Source organism: Salmo trutta, chromosome 22 (assembly GCF_901001165.1).
Source record: "Salmo trutta chromosome 22, fSalTru1.1, whole genome shotgun sequence".
NCBI lineage: Eukaryota > Metazoa > Chordata > Actinopteri > Salmoniformes > Salmonidae > Salmo > Salmo trutta.
This window is the reverse complement of record NC_042978.1, coordinates 6,481,574-6,499,600: the sequence shown is the minus strand read 5'-3', so window position 1 is coordinate 6,499,600 and position 18,027 is coordinate 6,481,574. Positions and strand designations below refer to the sequence as shown.

Genomic DNA, 18,027 nt, shown 5'->3' with positions numbered 1-18,027 from the left:
CTGTATTTTCCCTTGTTTTTAATCTGAGCACTGAAAAGTCTTTCTTTTAGGAAGCTCAGAAAAGCCCAGCCGTCGTCATCTGATCTTTGCATATGACTAAACTCAACATGATTGGACGATAGAAAATCTGCAGTTCACATGACTGACTGGGCTGTACAACTTTTTCTGTTGTCCACTAGATGGTGCATTCATGCTGTTCATAATCGGACAATGTACTCCTCATTGAACTGATGTATTTGTCATGGCCCATAACAATTAAGCCAGTCTTTGCATGTGAATATAACAAATGTAAAAGTTAGAACATTTTGAGGTTGAAGTTATAGGGCAGATGCACACATTCTGTGCAGAGCCATGTGCCTAGAACAATATGCATTAACAGAAATTTGCATGACAGACACACGACTCAAGAATGTCATGTCCAGGAGCACAAGCTTCTTCTTTTTTTACTGCCTTGAGCTGTAAGATCCATTTCTCAGCCGGGTGCTCTGAAATGCCATGTTGGGAACACAAGAACTGACCAGTGGGTCACCCCCTTTCCCCACCACTGCACTCTGTTTACCATAGAATGGGGGTATCTAGTCCACTCATATTAATGCCCTTTAGCTTATGCAATGCAGCTGCTTTTGCAGACTTGAGATATTGTACACCCGCTCAATGCGGGTACAGTGTACTACCAGTTCCGTAACTCTGTGCCCAGCCGCACATCGTCTGTACAAACTGTTATGCTCATCTCAACGACAGCCTCTTATCAGAAGGCTGGGTGTTTCGTTTGATACTAGGAAGTGTATTTTAGGTGTCGGGATTCTTTCAGGAATGGCAATGGTAAAAGCTTTTCGCGATAAGCCCTCGCACCCCCCATGTGACCATAGCAGTTGCTATAAATGTTATCCGGTGATTTTTATTAAAAGGGAGACGTCAAGTGGATAGGGAGTTATTGTTGGTTCAAGCTCATACAATGTGTGCACAGGTAGAATAGTGCGTGCAGACATGACGTCATGGACTGTGGTATTTCAGCAGAGAAGTGGCTGGTAGCGACCTCTTGCCTACTTGGCGACATTACAGTACAAAGTTGACTGGATGTCTTAAGCTATATTTTAGTCGTTCTCTAGTTGCCAATGCGAACAATCCACCTTTTGCCGTGCAAGTGAAGTGATTTCAATTTCAAATGTCATTGAATTGACGTGGTCAGCAAACGGGCCTGATAATGTGGAAGACCTCATCAGCTGATTAGCAAATCTGTGTCTTTGTTGCACAATACCACCAAGTGTTGATGACTCTCTTGATCATGCCAATGTTATTTAGCCTATGTAATTACCCTGAAGAAATGTAAACCACACACATGCTAAAAAAAGTGACCCTTTTGCATTTGACACTTTCACAGCCCGTTTGGTAACCTCCTGTGTTATAGGTGTCTGTTATGTGGATTTATATAAGGAGTTAATTTAAGACTGCTGTCCATTTGCATAAGGGTTTATGCTGTGGAATCTGGCATGCTGAACTGTGGATCAGACTGACTGTTAAGCATCGGCGTGGGAGGATGAGATTGAGTCATAGCCACGGCCCACAGCCCCACTCATATCTCAATAGTCCGAAGTAACTACCTCTCCTTGTGTCCTCATTGCCCAAATGACAATGTTGTCGTCGTCCCCCCCCCCACACACACACTTTTTTCGACCCTAATTGTGTCTCATAAAACACAGTGCATTTAACCTATTGACCTTGCACTGAAATTGGATGAACCTATGGGGTTAATTTGACCTCCTGACCCTGAAAGGTGTCATTTTTAACAGGCGCCATTGTCCATGTGTATTTTGGTTCTGTGTGGGACCTCCACAAAGAGGACAAGCCAACCATTAACATGCTCATTGTACTAGTTTCTTTGTAGCCATTTTCCTTCAGGCATTCTGAAGTCGACTGCCATTCAGCTGACAGTGTCATTTGAAGTCATTTCATGCTGTGTTGAGAAGAGAGGCTGGTGTTATTCCCCCACCTCCCACTGTTCCCTTCCCACTGTCAGCTGTTTCCGAGCTAATGCCAGTTGACCGAATATCGGAGGATGACGCAGCGTGAGGGACAGTGCCGCTTGGAACCCAGCCAGCCATCTAGTTTTTGTTTTCTTTTTTTCTTCAAACCCACTGTCTGTGTGCCGCTGCTCTTCTAACCCTTCCACGTTTTGAAATGCATCAATAAAAGCTAGAAAGACCTTTACACCCTTTTGACTGCCTGCCATTGCTCCCGGGTCCAGAGCAGAGGGCAAAAAAGCTCACTCTTTATTTTTCACAAACGCTGCTTGTGTTCGGACCGGCGCGCTCTGTAGCAACTGAAGAAGCGGGTTAGCACAAGCTTGGCTGGTCATGGAGAGGGGAAAGAGCCAGTGGGACAACCAGGATCCTGCGGACCCTCCTCGGGCAGGGGATAAGGCGAGGTAGGGCAAGCGTGGCTTTCCACTGCTTTTTCTCTTCACCTGTCCACAGCCTATTCAGTGCCTATTTTCTAGCCTATTTTGTAGTGATTAGGGTTTAAGCCGAAGTGAATGTCAATACTCAATCATTTGTGAGTATGACGTCAACAGATGTCCTCAATGTATCGACTGCTGATTTTTAGCCTGCTATTGACTCCCATCAGAATTAGTCATCAAGGCCTCTGTCTAACCCCATTACCAGAGGGAGTCAGTGGGACCATCTATAGATCACGTCCTCAATGTCTCATGAGTCATGACCATGTTTTTTTTTCTGCGAGGCTTGGGCAATCTATTAGCCTACGATTATCAGGTTCACCCCCACTTGAGGTTATTACTGGTTCAGTGGACTAGTGCTCATAGACAGTACATTGTGGTCAGAACAGATTAACATGACAATTTACTAGACCATCACCATTTAGTGATGTGATATACTCTATCGTTTTACAACCTAAGAGATTGTATAGGCTTATGTTACGGATGTGCTGGTATTTTTCCGGTCTTGTTTTCTTTTCAATCCGTCTAGTGCTGGGCTAGCTGAGTTGGGTGAAAAGAAACTGATACTTTTCCCAGCACGTAGGAAGTGGGCCAAAGTTCAAGGCCTCTGCTCTGCCAGCAGATATAGGAGATAATAAAAATAATTGGGGGCACTGACTTCCTTGTTTGTCTCGGTGGGGAGACTGCCACAAAGGGTCCGGACCGTGTTCCGGTAATACGAGTTTGTACAAAGGATGGGACAAGTGTTAACTTGAGCCCTTTCAATGGAGAGGAACATTCCCATAGTATAGAAAGTTGTAGGCCTATTGCTTAGAGTTGACATGATTGTCAGATATTCACATTTCTATACAATACATTCCAGCTGATTAATATCAGCTGACGGTGTTAGCTAGAAGGTGACAATGTAATCTGTACTGGCACAGACCTCAATGGCAATTGGCCTTGAACAATGTCATATAACAATGTGAATTACATCAGTAGACTACAATTGCCCTTAAACAACTTCTAGCATGCGACAAATTGGTTGCATGCAGGTTGCTTGAATTTGAGTTATTCCCATGCGTTTCATGTGCAGTTCCATTAGAAAAATGTGATTTTGGGCCTCACTAGCCCCAAACATCTACAGTGGACTCAGTGAGATGGTCCAGAATTCTTTCCTGATGGATTTCATTTTTCATTTAACCTTTATTTAACTAGGCAAGTCGGTTAAGAACAAATTCATATTTACAATGACGGCCTACACCGTGTGCCATCTCCTCATTGGTTATACCCACGTGTGTGACTGAAAGACTAAAGAGGTCAGTGGCGTTAATGCACTTAAATTATGAAAGTTGCCAATCGCAATATAAAGTCAAGAGAAGGAAAAAGCCTGGAAGGAGGAGAGATGACTAGAAACGATTCGGTTTACCGTTTTATGTGTGGATTAATTGGCGGAGTAGAGGACCTTGTGCATTTCAGGTAAAATAACAACTCACTGTTTATATCCCAGGACAAGCTAGCTAAATAGGACAAATTAGCTAGCAAGTGCAAGCTAGCTAGCTAAATTGCCATACATGTTTAATGCTTTTCAACCTGTCCTCAAATTCATATAATTGGTTGAGAGTTTGTTTTGATATTTTAACCTGGGTGTTGTGATTGTATTTGGTGTGGGGGGACAAAATACATTTATGCACGATGGCGCACGCGCGCAGCCGGTTTGGGTTCCGTGTTAGACCGCTGCGCCACTTGGGAGTCCATGCAAAGTCTCTACCTGGCAGACAGGGAGTAAACTGAAACTGCTAGCCTGCAGTACTGTATGACTGGTTGCCAAGCGATGCTCAAAAAGCTCACACTGTAAAATGTGTGCATATTCGTGTGCTACGTGGCAGGGCCTGCGAGCTCTACCATCAGTCTAAGCATACACATTCAGTCCCATGCGTCTTCTCTTCTGTAACGCATAGATGGGGCCTGTTCTATCAGATTCTCATTCTCTTCATTAAAGACAAGCACAATGGCATGATCTAACGGTCAAAAACATGCCTCCTTGAGGTGGAACCCAATGCCAGGCGTATTATGAAAGGAATGTAAATTCAATCTAGAGTAAGATCTGGTCAGATGCAGACAACTGTTTACATTAACACACTTGGTCAGGCTATAGATCTGTCTATAAATACGCACTGTAGGTTAGTTTTCCTCAAAGTATTCCCAGGCCTAATGGTCTGCAGACTAACATGTAAAGGAAGGAATGGAATTTCACAGGGCTTTTAAAAGAGCTCCCATTACCCTGCTTTCATTGTTTTATACTCCTATATCAGCCCCTCCCCCACCCAGGCTTAGTCATGTGAGTATGACTGGGACATGTATCACCTAACCCTCCACACTAATAGGCCTGTTTACTGGTACAGAATCTGTACCTGGGGGGCCTTGTTTACAAGCTGGATTACCCACTCCCCCAATGTGTATGCCTTACAAGTTAGCCCTCCGTCAACTAGGTTACCTTCTCATTCCCGACTCACTGAAAGGTTGGAATGCATGTTCTCACTTTTAATGCCTGTATGTAACATGCTCGATACCCAGACACGCGGTAGCCTAAAGAGAAACAATAAACCGTTTTTAACCTGGCCTCCTGAAACTGTAAAGTGTTTTATTATTTGAAGGTTTTGCTAACCGAAGTGAGATAATGGCAGCCAGTGAAGTAACTTGCACAGCTTGAGTGATGCAAGTAGTTATCCAGTCAACTTCACTTAAATTTCTCAATCGTCCTTGACTGATGTTTTAGACCATGCCTTATTTCTGGAGAGACTTGGCCTATCTGACATATCCTAAGCCTAATGGTTTTTGAAAGGGCTATGGTGTAATTGGAACTTCGTACAGCAGTGAGTGGCATGTTGACAATTAGCTGCGTGCACGTGGGTGAAGTGGGATTTTTGGAGTACCAGACACCTTTTGGTAACGCGATGTCCTCGCTGGTCTCACTCCCATTCACAAGGGGGCGATGGCAAAGTCTTTTGTGTCTTTAATTTTGTGAAAACAAGAGTCACCTTCCCTTGCTAGTAGTGGCTAGCTGGTTTTAGCCTAGCTAAAAACATAGCAAGCTAGCTAGCCTTTATAGCTTCCCACATCTCAATGTGATATAATTAAATATTGAAAAAATATATCTGGCAAATAGTTATACTTGCTGGTGTAACGTAAAACATATCCCAGTTTGAAATGTTGCTTGTGTATTCATTACCATATTGGCAAGAAATATAACCTTCTAATCAAATGGCTACCCCTCTTATGCTGCGGCTGTTCTGTACGTCATGCATAGTCACTTTAACCCTACCTACATGTACATATTACCTCGACTAACCGGTGCCCCCGCACATTGACTCTGTACAGGTACCCCCCCTGTATATAGCCTCGCTATTTGTTATTTTACTGCTGCTCTTTAATTATTTGTTACTTTTTTTCCCCCTTTTTTAAAAATGTTTTTTTACTTATCTATTTTTTTACTTAACATTTTATTTTTCTTAACTGCGTTGTTTAAGGGCTTGTAAGTAAGCATTTTCACTAAGGTCTACACCTGTTGTATTCGGCGCATGTGACAAATAAAATTTGCTTAGATTGTTGAAGTGTGTCTGTGAAGGGGGTGGCCCTGCCTTTGTTGCCAGGGGCAATGGATCCCAGTGTCTTTTTAAAGAGTGACGCAGCAGTAGCCCTTGTCTCAAATAGATTAGTGGACTAAGTAGGGAAAACCTTGACTATAGTTGTTCACTATGAGCCTGTACTTCTGATGGAATTCCAACCCCCCCCCCCCCCCCCTTGGAGTGTCCCTCGGTGGGGGAGTGGCACTTAAACGGAACAACTAGTGGTAGGGAGAGCAAAATTAGGCTTAATGGGACAAACGAATACCACAATTGAATGGGGACGAGCCTTGTTTTTCACAATGCCTGTAGTGGTGGCAATAATAGCTTTCCTTATTTCTCATGGAACAAATGCGTACTTACTATATGCACAACAAATGAGAACAGCAAAACAACAATGTGCCTGTACCAATGTACCCATCTTCTCGCTGTGGTTCAGTGTGGAGTAGTACTGAAGCAGGACTTTCATTCCATAGCTGTTTTGACATGTCACATTTCCTTCACTCGGTCATAACCAGTGGAAGCGTTGTAGTTAACCATTTAAAACCCCTGTTCTGAACTAGGCTAATATTTATGCAAAATGTTTTCGTGTCCATACACAGATCGGCTGGCTACACAGCCATAGCATACAGGTATTTTTAACCTCAGCACAATAAGCATGAAAATAGTTAGCTACTGCTACGTTACCTGCATTGAAGATATTTGCCAATCTCTAACATTACTACAAATAAGGAACAATGACTAGTTATTGAGTTTAAAATCTTTTTTTAATGAACAGCAAGGAAAGCTTACATTGGACATTCACTTTGCATTAAATCCTTTAGCTAGCTAGTTAGATTATTTACATCCACTGGGTTTCACAAGATGACTTGCTGGGTTGCTCAGCAGTCCCTAAAACAAAGACTAATTACAATTCATACAAATGTCAAATGCCCATATAGCAAGCTAGTTGGCTAATGTTAGCTAGTCGGCTAGCTAGTTAAATTGCAATTTATTTTTTATAATTTTTTATATATTTTTGTGGAAATTTGACATGTATGCGTTTGTTTTTCTTTACGTTAATTAACATATTCCTCTGAACTGTACTTTACTTTATTTTGATTTTTTACATGATTTGTTATGAAGCTATAATTACTTACATTTGTCAGCCATCTTCCTGAAGCAACTTTAGAGCCTTGGGTCGCAGAGCTTTATGGGACTTTTGATAACCACTTGATAGGAAGTCTGCATTTCACTTTGTTTGGGGTGGGTGTTGGGATTGAGCCAAAGTCTAGCTTGAGCAAACAATGCCGTGTTGATTTTGTATATTCTTGTGCTGCACGTCAAGTGGCATACCATGTGTTCTGTACTGTTGTGAATCCATAGCCTTGGGGGAATAGGAAGTTTGAACCTCCACTCCCTGTCAGAGAACGCTCGATGGGCTAGGTTTGAGCAGCTCTCTGGCATCACCACACACCTGAGCTTCTCAGACTTTCTTTGCACTGTAATGTAATTATTTATTCAAGCTAAGATCATATGTAAAGGATCCATATCTTTCATTTCAGTCTAGTCTAGCTACTCTGAGCTTGTGGACATGTTTTTAAATACGGGAAAGGCTTATTGCTCCACTGACTGTTAGTGCAGAAGGCGTGTGCCCTTACGTCACCCACTACGACGTGTCAGCCTATTTCAACATGAAGCCACTTCCTTTTAGGTAATAGAAAAATCAGCTTTCACTGGAAGGATGTGGCCATACTGAGTTGAACTAGTTCAGAAGTCATTCAGCACCCATCATTATGAGGTAGCAGGTTAAGACTTAAAGGCCTTTGTTCAACAGTTTTCGGGTTGGGTTTTGTTTTGACTGGCTGCAAATTATGGATTGAAGTCAGTGCTGCTACAGTGTTTTTATTCAGATAAGGAGGTCTTGCTATGAACAGGTATGAGTTTTCGGTCATCAAGGAGACTGCATCTGAACGGGTAAGACTTTAGACGGCAGTTTGTGCTTAGTTGGTTGTCGATTGCTTTTCAGGCCAGTTCTTTGAACAGCTGTGCAAATAGGCTAAATACTTAGTTTTGAGACGGTCCTGTTGTGTAGTGTGTTTGTAGTTTAGATTCATTCTGCACTTTTATGCTGCATGTTTTTGTCCTGTGAAAGGAATATCTACTCAGGAAATCAAGTTTTCTTAGGTCTAATGATGTCTTACACTTTGTACCCTAGAAATTGCCATTATTGAATTTGACTTGGGCTAGTATGTTTTGAAATGGGCTTGAATGTTTCATGCTTTCAGCTACACCATAGCAGGCTCATCGTGTGTGTGTGTGTGTGTGCCTAGAAGGCCAGTATCCCGGAGTCGCCTCTTCACTGTTGACGTTGAGCCCCGTGTTTTGCGGGTACTATTTAATTAAGCTGCCAGTTGTGGACTTGTGAGGCGTCTGTTTCTCAAACTAGACACTCTAATGTACTTGTCCTCTTGCTCAGTTGTGCAACGGGGACTCCCACACTTTCAATTCTGGTTAGAGCCAGTTTACGTTCTGTGAAGGGAGTAGAACACACGTCAGTTTCTTGGCAATTTCTCGCATGGAATAGCCTTTATTTCCCAGAACAAGAATAGACTGGCGAGTTTCAGAAGAAAGTTCTTTGTTTCTGGCCATTCTGAGCCTGTAATCGAACCCACAACTGCTGATGCTCCAGATACTCAACTAGTCTAAAGAAGGCCAGTTGTATTGCTTCTTTAATCAGAGCAACCTTTTTCAGCTGTGCTAACATAATTGCAAAAGGGTTTTCTAATGATCAATTAGCCTTCTAAAATGATAAACTTGGATTAGCTAACACAACGTGCCATTAGAACACAGGAGTGATGGTTGCTGATAATGGGCCTCTGTATGCCTATGTAGATATTCCCTTAAAAATATGCAGTTTCCAGCTACAATAGTAATTTACAACATTAACAATGTCTACACTGTATTTCTTATCAATTTGATGTTATTTTAATGGACAGAAAATGTGCTTTTCTTTCAAAAACGAGGACATTTCTAAGTCACCCCAAACTTTTGAATGGTAGTGTATATGTGATGAGCCTAAACGGCAGTTAATCGCCAAGAAAGCAAGTGGTTTACTATCTGTTTACAGCCTTGTCACAGGATGTGTTGACGCAGTTTTTTTTACAGTTACTATAAGGCAGATTACTCAAATGGTCACCTTTTCCATGAGTCATAAAGATAAGCCTTTGTCCTCCAACTGTACATTTTTCATCGATCCTTTATTGCAGTTAACCTAGTCAAGAGTTGAGGAAATGCACTCCGTTTACAGCGAGTCCACACAAACTACCATTTACATACTACTCTATTCCACTTATTAGACCAGACCTCTCTCCATTATTTGTATTTATTTATTTCACCTTTATTTAACCAGGTAGGGCAGTTAAGAACAAGTTCTCATTTACAACTGCGACCTGGCCAAGATAAAGCAAAGCAGTGCGACACAAACAACAACAGAGTTACACATGGAATAAACAAACATAGTCAATAACACAATAATTATACATGATGACAAGTGTCAGCAAGACAAAATAATGGGTTTTCACTCCTTTTGTAATTTTGCTTGTATCACAGGGGCTGAAATGTGATTGTGGTTTGACTTTGAGCCAGTGGTGATATTCATATCCATCTGAATGGTGTGTACTTAAGACAGCCCTCTGAAAGCATTAGGCTACACGGCGTGTTTGGAAAGCAGTGCTTCATTATTTACGAAATATTCATATTCGATACGTGGTTCGACATTGGCCGAGTCTATAAATCCAAACAACATTTTATTTATGTTGTCTCTATCTCCTCAAACTTCAGTGGCGTAAGATTGATGGGTGTTTTGGTTGATCCGGTTTGCCCTGTCAATGAACCCTTCTCGTCCTCTCTTCCAGCTACCCAGTGGAGAGTGGGGGACTATCGGTGAAGGAGAGCAAGAAGGTGAAGGCCAGGAAAGCCCTCAGTCTGGAGGAGGCCCAACTGGAGCTCCAGCAGCAGCAGAACAGAAACCTCACCAGACAAGCCCCTGTCAGGTAACCACACTGTGCAACCATAGGCTGCATTGACACAAGCAGCCCAATTCTGATATTTTGCCCAATTATTGGAAAAAGGATATCAGAAATGGGCTGCCTGTGAAAACGCAGCCATATGGATTTCAAAATTTACCATAAATGCTTAAACACGCTTGTTTTCTCTTTGTGAATGTATCACACTAAAGGCTTCTGTTTGACTGTTAATATCTGTCAAGCATTCGCTAAACCCACATAATTCACGTAACGTCATGCTGATGCTTTATCTTCCAAAGGTCTCAGACGTTCGACGTGGATAGAAGTTTTGAGAAGACTGAAGGCAGTGGTTCACAAAGTGTACGTTCACTCGTTCTGACTTTTTTTTTTTACATTGTTTATGAATATTTCGTAAATAATGAAGCACTGCTTTCCAAACACGCCGTGTAGCCTAATGCTTTCAGAGGGCTGCCTTAAGTAGACACCATTCAGATGGATATGAATATCACCACTGGCTCAAAGTCAAACCACCATCACATTTCAATTTGAGTCATCCTTTTTTTCTTCTGTTCAACAGAGTTTTATAAAGCACAACAAAACATTCCACAAGCTGTTTCCTGACATTCCGGAGAGTGAAGACTTGCTACATGGTATGTCACGTTTGGAATATTATTGGTGAAATACTCATGTCATGGAAACAGCTATTCATGCTTCTCAGTCAAATCACAAATGCCTGACCTGTGACATTTTAAGCTAATCCTTAAAACGATCGCATGGTTCGGCGACGCAAAACCATATCTGGCAGCCTTTTCGGCCATCACCCTCAGACCGACAGCCTGTGCTTGCTGTGTCATCACGCTGCAAGGCCTTAAGTAACTAACATTCTCATGTCCTCCCTTTCTCCCCAGCCTACATCTGTGCCCTGCAGAAGGAGGTGCCCTACCACGGCAGGCTCTACGTCACCGAGCACCACGCGTGCTTCCACTCTTCCGTGTTGCTCAAGGACACCAAGGTAAGCAAACCTGACCCTTGATTGGCGACTAGGCTTTTCAGTTGAAAACGTGGTTTGAACTTGTGAATGAATGGTTTGGCCGTCCTATTCGTAGCTAATGGAGAAATGTATTCCTGTACCTCTGCTTTCTTTCCCAATTATGTGTTAAGTTGAGCACACAGTTTATTAGGTTTGGGCGATACCCCGTATACGGTACATTTTAGAAATGCATAGTTTTTTTTACTTGGTACATCTACCGACTTGATTATTGTTTGAAAAGCCTTTTTCTTAGTGTGACGTGAAGGTCTGTTGCTCCTCTGTTTGTTTCTGTAGTTGGTTATCCCGGTGACCAGCGTGCACATTGTGAAGAAGCAGAACACCGCCCTGCTGGTGCCCAACGCCCTGTCTATCCGCACCATCGAGGGGGAAAAGGTCAGGGGTCACTTGCTCACCTGTCACATTGACACTGCATAGTCCATCCCTTAATCAAATGATAAGATCTACACTGGTGGTTGTATTATCAATCTTCAATAGAGGGCAACCGATGAGTTACATAACACCCATTGACCTCTGATATACACAACTTTAATCTGTTCAATAACTGGGCTCATTTTTAAAGGCAAAGGTTTGTGACCTTGTACGTTCCAGTTGGACTAAAGGGCATCCGAGCTGAAATGTCTCTCTCTCTCTCGCTCCTGTGTGCATTTTTAGTACCTGTTTGTGTCTTTGCGGAACCGAGAGGCATGCTACAAGCTCCTGCAGTCGGTTTGTTCTCCACTGGAGGATGGAAGTGCCAACAGCAGCCCCTTATTATCTTCTACGGACAATAGCTTTGATCAGGGCAAGCTAGTGGTGAGTTTGAATCACTAGTGTTTGTCTTCCTAAAGTTCAATTTCTTTTTCTTTTTTATCCCTGAGTGAAAATACTGCAGATACTACAACAGCCCTTCGTAACCTAACGTTACTGCCTCATTCTACTGTAGATGTTTTGCCCTCCATTTTGAAGCTGGTTTTTAACCCAGTCTTTTTCCATCTCCCCAGAACTCCAGTCAGTCCAGTCTAGACCAGCTGGACGGGTCAGACCCCAAGCTATTCCTTGACTCGCCCCCACCCAACCCACACATAGGTGAGTGAGCCTAACTGGAATATTAGTCTAGAAGAAGATCAGCCTTTAGTCTGGAGGGTCTACTCTGGACTAGTACTTTTTAACTCTGTGTTGTTGGGAAAGGGCTCGTAAATAAGCATTTCACTGTAAAGTGAAATGTGACAAATGAAATTGTATTTTATTGGGGGCCGGTTTCCTGGACTCAGAGTAAGCCTAGTCCTAGATTAAAAAATCCCTTTCAAGGGAGAATTTCCTTTGAGCGTGCTTAATCTTAAGCCCTATGTTCAACCTCTCCTGTCGTCCTTAATGTGTAGATTGATACAGTTTTACAGTTGGCTACATGCGAGTGTTCTCTCCTTTTTGAATGGTGTATTCTCTAGGTTAAAGGAATATGGTGCGTTCAACCTCCCCTGAAAGTACCCCCATGTGTAGACTAATAAAGTTTTAGTCGGCTACATGTGACCGTTATCTGTTGCGGCGTACGTACCTAACCTCCACATGCAAAGTCCAAGGTAATGTTTTTAGAGTGACTAACGTGTGTTTTCTCCTACTCTTCAGACCTAGTGCCTCGAGGGAGCAGCTCCAGCCCTAGGAGCACGCACACGCAGCAGAGTGACGGCTCCGTACCTGACGTCTCAGGTAAACACACACGACGTAGGCCTATGCGTCTGGTTGTCTCCTTTTCTCACTCAAACAGAAATACACGTGACCGTACAAAAAGCTTTATCACACAGCGAGCCACTGATGAGCAAGTTGTTTCACAGTCAGTCATGTGGGATTGCTTGATTTTATGTGGCAATGGAAAATGCATATAAATCTGCCCATTACATCCATGCGCTAACCCCGTGCCGTTCTCTCTCTCCTTGGTCAGGTGGCTCGTGGGTGTGGAGTGTGACGGAGAAAGCCCGCTCCCTCCTCATCCACAGAGAGGCCAGCAGCCTCAACACTCTCCTCTTCATCTACCTAATACTGTAAGTGTGTGTATGTGTGTGTATGTATATATTTATATTATACTTCAAGGGGTCTTAAAATGTTGAGCTCAAATGGCAAAAGGATCCTTGGTATGATCTTAAAACAATTCCATATAGCTTAGTAGAATCCCCCCGGCTTAGACTTTTACGGGTCATTTCACAACACACGTTTCTAGGCTTATGCTCTGCAGGTAGAGATTAAACAGTATGAACATTTCATATCATGGTATTGTTAAAATGTGTTGGAAATTTTCAAAAAGTACTGATACACACATTGACATCATTTCAAGTTTTATATTGAAAACCAACAAACGTAAAATTAGCAGCACTATGCATTTTTTTTGTGTGCATAAACATTAAAGATGGCACCATGTGGCCATGAGGTAAGTTTCCCTAGTGCAGGTTTAAATGAACACAACCTTTTTTAAGTAAGCAAATCAAATAAATAAACAACAAATAAAATGAGCAGCACTCACTTTGATGAAGGTTGCCGTGCCTCACTACAGCCTCAGAAAGCCAGGCCTCTCAACAATTTGAAATGGCATCATGTCCTTTGCAATGTAATATGAAAGGGCTGCAGTGGTCTTGAGCGTTTTTGGATGTGGGTGCATGAGCAAGCATTTAAAAGGCAGGCCGCTTGAGTGTCTGTCACAACTGTAGATGATGAGGGACCAGTAGCATCAATGGGTTTACCTGCTGCACGCCCACTCTGTAAACAAGGGAATAGCAAATGTATTGTTGGTGTTGCATTATTATTATTCACTTACACACACAATCTTCTGTGTTGCATTTGAGTATATGCGATGACCTTATGCACAATTTACAGAAATACAAATGAGTCTTAAGACAGTGATGGTAATTGCAATGAGCCCAACAATTGACATAAATACAGGAGGCTTGTATAGTCTATAGTTTCTCCTGTTGGAACACTTTTACAACCAAGTCGACGACTGACTGATTTTAAATTAACAAAATATGTTGGTTGGGTGACTAAACTACAACGTGTTATCGTGTGCAATGGGTGAATAGTCTGCAGACACACGACGCATACAGCAGCAGAACAACGTGTAGTGTTTTTACAAGAATAGGTAACACTGAAAACTTCAGTTTACATTACTGACAAGCTATTAGCAAGTTAGATAGACAATGACATTTTCCCCCATTCCGAAGTCCCCACATCATGCATTGAGCTAAAAGATAACTTACCTTGCATTCGTTATAAAGTAGTGGGTGGTGGTCACAAAGATGACTTGAGAGATTTTAAGTGTTACCCCCTTTGGCAGCGATTTTTAATTTTTGCATGTTCTGCAGACAGGGTGACCATCTTCGATTTAAGTTTCCCTCGGCACTCTTGTAAAACCCAAAATACGACCACACTTCAGATTTGGTCCTCTTAGAAGACTGAAAAATCTCCTGAGCGCTGTCACTGCCTTCCGCCATGTTTTCAAACAAAACAAAACCCGCGTTGCATGCTGCGCCTGCGTCAGACTGTTGCTAACTTTGGTTGATGCTGGACAGTATTTACCGTGAGTTTGAATTGAAGCCGCATATGAGGGTGTGACTAAACATTTGTTTGTGTTTAGGGTGGTACTACTGCTGCTATCATCGGGGTACATCGGCCTCCGTATCGTGGCTCTGGAGGAGCAGTTGACCTCTCTGGGCGCCCTCCCTGAATTCTCCCTACAGAGCAGGTATGACAACCCCACAGCAACCATAATACAACCTCCACATAACAGGTCACAACCGTGGGACAACCAGCAACCATGTCACGTCTCAAGCAAGCCTTGTCCACAATTGCTTAATTTAAACTCATCCTTTATGTATGAACGTAAGCACAACAACCATTTTCATTGCCTGCCAACTGATCCTGATGGGCTTTAGCCCTCTGAATATCTTTGATCATGGCAGGACAGCTATATTGAGAGGAGTCAGCTAAACCATATACAGATCTTGGACCAGGCTTCTGCACATTGGAAGACATGCCTCATCTGTGTGTGACTGTTCTATACAGGCGTAACTGAGACTTCTGATTATTTTAAGATATCGTAACTGACATTTTGTGGTTATGCAAATTGCCTCTCCCTCCCTTTCAGAGCTGTGACTTTCAAATTCCCATAAGAGGTGCAGCTCAGCTGACGCGGAGACAAATACTTTTGTATCACATGCGGTGTATTGTGTGGTCAAACCTTTCTGGAAGTATACTCAACGGCCTCCTTTCTTTTTCTTAGGTACAAAGACACAACCATGATTGGCCAGAGGAGAGATTGATGACTCATGTTTGGAGGACGTGACAATATAGCGCCAACTGGAGCTCTCGTGTTGAAGATATTCTTCTGTCCTCGTCCTAGAAGAACTAGGAGCAATTTTAAGTGTTCCAGAGTTGGCCTGTCGTCCCCTTGCGTATAGGACTTTTGGAGCACCTCCCTGTATGAGTTCAAAGACAGACGGGTAAACTCAAAGGGCTATATTTAAGAGGGCTAGACCCAGGCCAGCCACAACTCACAGCAAGTGGAGCCAAGCCAACACATATGCACACAAATGAGAAGCTGTGTGACTTGGAACCAAAGCCAACTCTTAAACTAAGAATAAACTGAAGAAGGGAGGCGATAGTCAACTCTATCTGCTCTCACATCATATTGAAGAAGCGATTTCTCTGATTTCCAAGAGAACTCTGAAACGTGTGTGCGCTTCCATTCTGTATTCTCTTCATGAGCATGTGGTCTGTGCAGACTAGCTGAATTGACTGTAGTCCTACATTTTGCTTTTAAATTATTTATTTTTTTAACACCTACCGTAAGGTACAAGTGCTATGCAGAACCAAAGATGCAGAGTGCACGTCTTTGGCATGAGTACACAGAGATTAATTTTATTCTATACGTCCTATCTCAGCATTTCATCACGGTGTTAAAAGTCTATCTGTATTTAATCTTTCACTACTAAGCCATCTGCAGGTACTCTTGAATGATTCTCCTGGTAATCAGCCATAATGATAATTCATTGTTATCTTCTCTTACACGGATCAGCCAGCCGAGCAGCCATTTTGCGCTTATCTCCTGACGGTCTCTCCTCTCTTTAAAGATCAGCAGTATTTAGCCTGGCATTCGCATGATTTAAACCAGTTTTAATGATCAATGCTTTGGAGGCCACTCCCTCCAGTCTCACTGGATGTATGCATCTTCAATGCACAAAACAAAAGTACGATCAGGTTGAGTGTTGTCGCTTTTGTAGCAGTAGAAATGTTCTACTTTTTTTTAATTACTTTGATCATCAAAGTAGTTTTTGATATACCAATACTATTCTTGTTCAGATTAATATCTGATGACTTCCGTACTGTATAGAATGAACTGATGTTGTGTAAAAGCAAAGAATCAATCCTCTGTTCTCAACAGGCCTGTCAATGACTAAATGCTTGTTCCTACTGGTTCAGGTGTTTCAGGACTGTTCAATGGCTATTTAGATTAAGAAGCGCCATTATGTATTGTATATTATTGCATGTGTCTGCAACATCAGATACTTGACTGATATATTATGCACACTTTAATTAAGCGATGTTGTTACGGAGGTCCTATTTCCAACGAAGGAAATAAATGTAGTCGAGAATTATTTCAATATGCAAAAAAACACGCAGGCAAAAAGATGTATTGGCAAACCTGTAGATTGTTTTTAATTTGTATAAAAAAATAAAGCAAAAAGAATGGCTCGTGAGCGAGCAAGCGCACTTTAAAAGTTGGGAACCTGTCAATCCAAAGACATCACATTTGACAGCTGGTGGGGAAGCAGGTGTTTGTTCTTTAGTATTTGATGGTGCTAAGACCTTTTTGTTCTACTCAGGGGTGGGGGCAACCTGCCACAGTTTCAGGTTCACTGCTTTTCCTTCGCGATAATGTTCTCTACTTTTCATTGAGCATCACTTTGTAACTTTGCAATATGTCAGTCTCTCTGATTTGTTTGAACTTATCTAGTGACATGGGATGATTGGTTGAAAAACATGAGAAAGAAAAATCCATTAAATTTAAACACTTTTTCTCTATTGACGAGACATGAAATGCGTTGAAGTGACGTCTTATGTCCTAATGATTGGGTAGTTGTAGTCAGGTGTTGGGCTCAACTACATGCCATAAAGCAGTACTGTCAGTTACTGTACTTCCCCAACAGGAGACAGCACACGTCTTCAAATGGACACAATGCAAGAATCTCAATGAGTGCAGTTTTGCACTATTGAAGTGGTGTAAATTATTGAATCAATTGTAATGTCCTTAATTGTTATATGTTCATATGTATTTATTTGCGTTCTGTGTAATTCAAAGTATGTCTCTGTGAGATTTTGTTTTGCTATTGTTAAACAAATAAATCAAATGTTGCACAGAGTACTTTTTTTTTATAAGAAGTTGCATGCATATCATATTCATGGAAGCAACCTTTTCTGGCCTGGAAATGTAGCATAAAGTATTTGAAGGCTCCTGTGTTCCCTTTCTGTTCAAAAAGTCGCTCCACTCCAATATCGCCTTTACACAATACTAAAGCACCACTGAGGTGAGTGGAGAAGTACTTGTGGCAGCAAACTCTTGTTTCGCCATCTATACAATTTTTATAACAAACTCAGAAAAAAGAAACGTCCTCTCACTGTCAACTGCGTTCATTTTCAGCAAACGTAACGTGTAAATATTTGTATGAACATAAGATTCAACAACTGGGACATAAACTGAAGAAGTTCCACAGACGTGACTAACAGAAATGGAATAATGTGTCCCTGAAAGAGGGGGGCAAAATCAAAAGTAACTGTGGCCACCAGCTGCATTAAGTACTGCAGTGCATCTCCTCATGGACTACACCAGATTTGCCAGTTCATGCTGTGAGATGTTACCCCACTCTTCCACCAAGGCACCAGCAAGTT

At 42.1% G+C, this 18,027-nt stretch overlaps 1 protein-coding gene across 2 annotated transcripts; it reads left to right on the top strand.

Annotated features, from left to right (window-relative positions):
• The first annotated feature begins 2,223 nt into the window (after positions 1–2,223).
• LOC115157971 (GRAM domain-containing protein 2B) lies at positions 2,224–17,501 on the top strand. 2 transcript variants are annotated; one of them, XM_029706357.1, is made up of 12 exons: positions 2,224–2,425; positions 9,957–10,094; positions 10,367–10,427; positions 10,645–10,717; positions 10,976–11,079; positions 11,392–11,490; positions 11,770–11,910; positions 12,099–12,183; positions 12,721–12,801; positions 13,034–13,133; positions 14,717–14,824; positions 15,362–17,501. In XM_029706357.1, the coding sequence occupies exons 1-12, from the start codon at positions 2,355–2,357 to the stop codon at positions 15,399–15,401; spliced, it is 1,101 nt and encodes a 366-aa protein (XP_029562217.1). In that variant the 5' UTR covers positions 2,224–2,354; the 3' UTR covers positions 15,402–17,501. The 2 variants fall into 2 exon arrangements, with proteins under 2 accessions (XP_029562217.1, XP_029562218.1); XM_029706358.1 differs by lacking the exon at positions 2,224–2,425 and adding an exon at positions 7,762–8,016.
• The last annotated feature ends 526 nt before the right edge of the window (positions 17,502–18,027 follow it).

Bases quoted from the DNA above. Each gene is read 5' to 3' on its own strand.
- LOC115157971 (XM_029706357.1), top strand. From the start codon at position 2,355: ATGGAGAGGGGAAAGAGCCAGTGGGACAACCAGGATCCTGCGGACCCT. The intron at 11,911-12,098 runs GTGAGTTTGAAT...CCATCTCCCCAG, and splicing joins TTGATCAGGGCAAGCTAGTG to AACTCCAGTCAGTCCAGTCT. The intron at 12,184-12,720 runs GTGAGTGAGCCT...CCTACTCTTCAG, and splicing joins CCCACCCAACCCACACATAG to ACCTAGTGCCTCGAGGGAGC.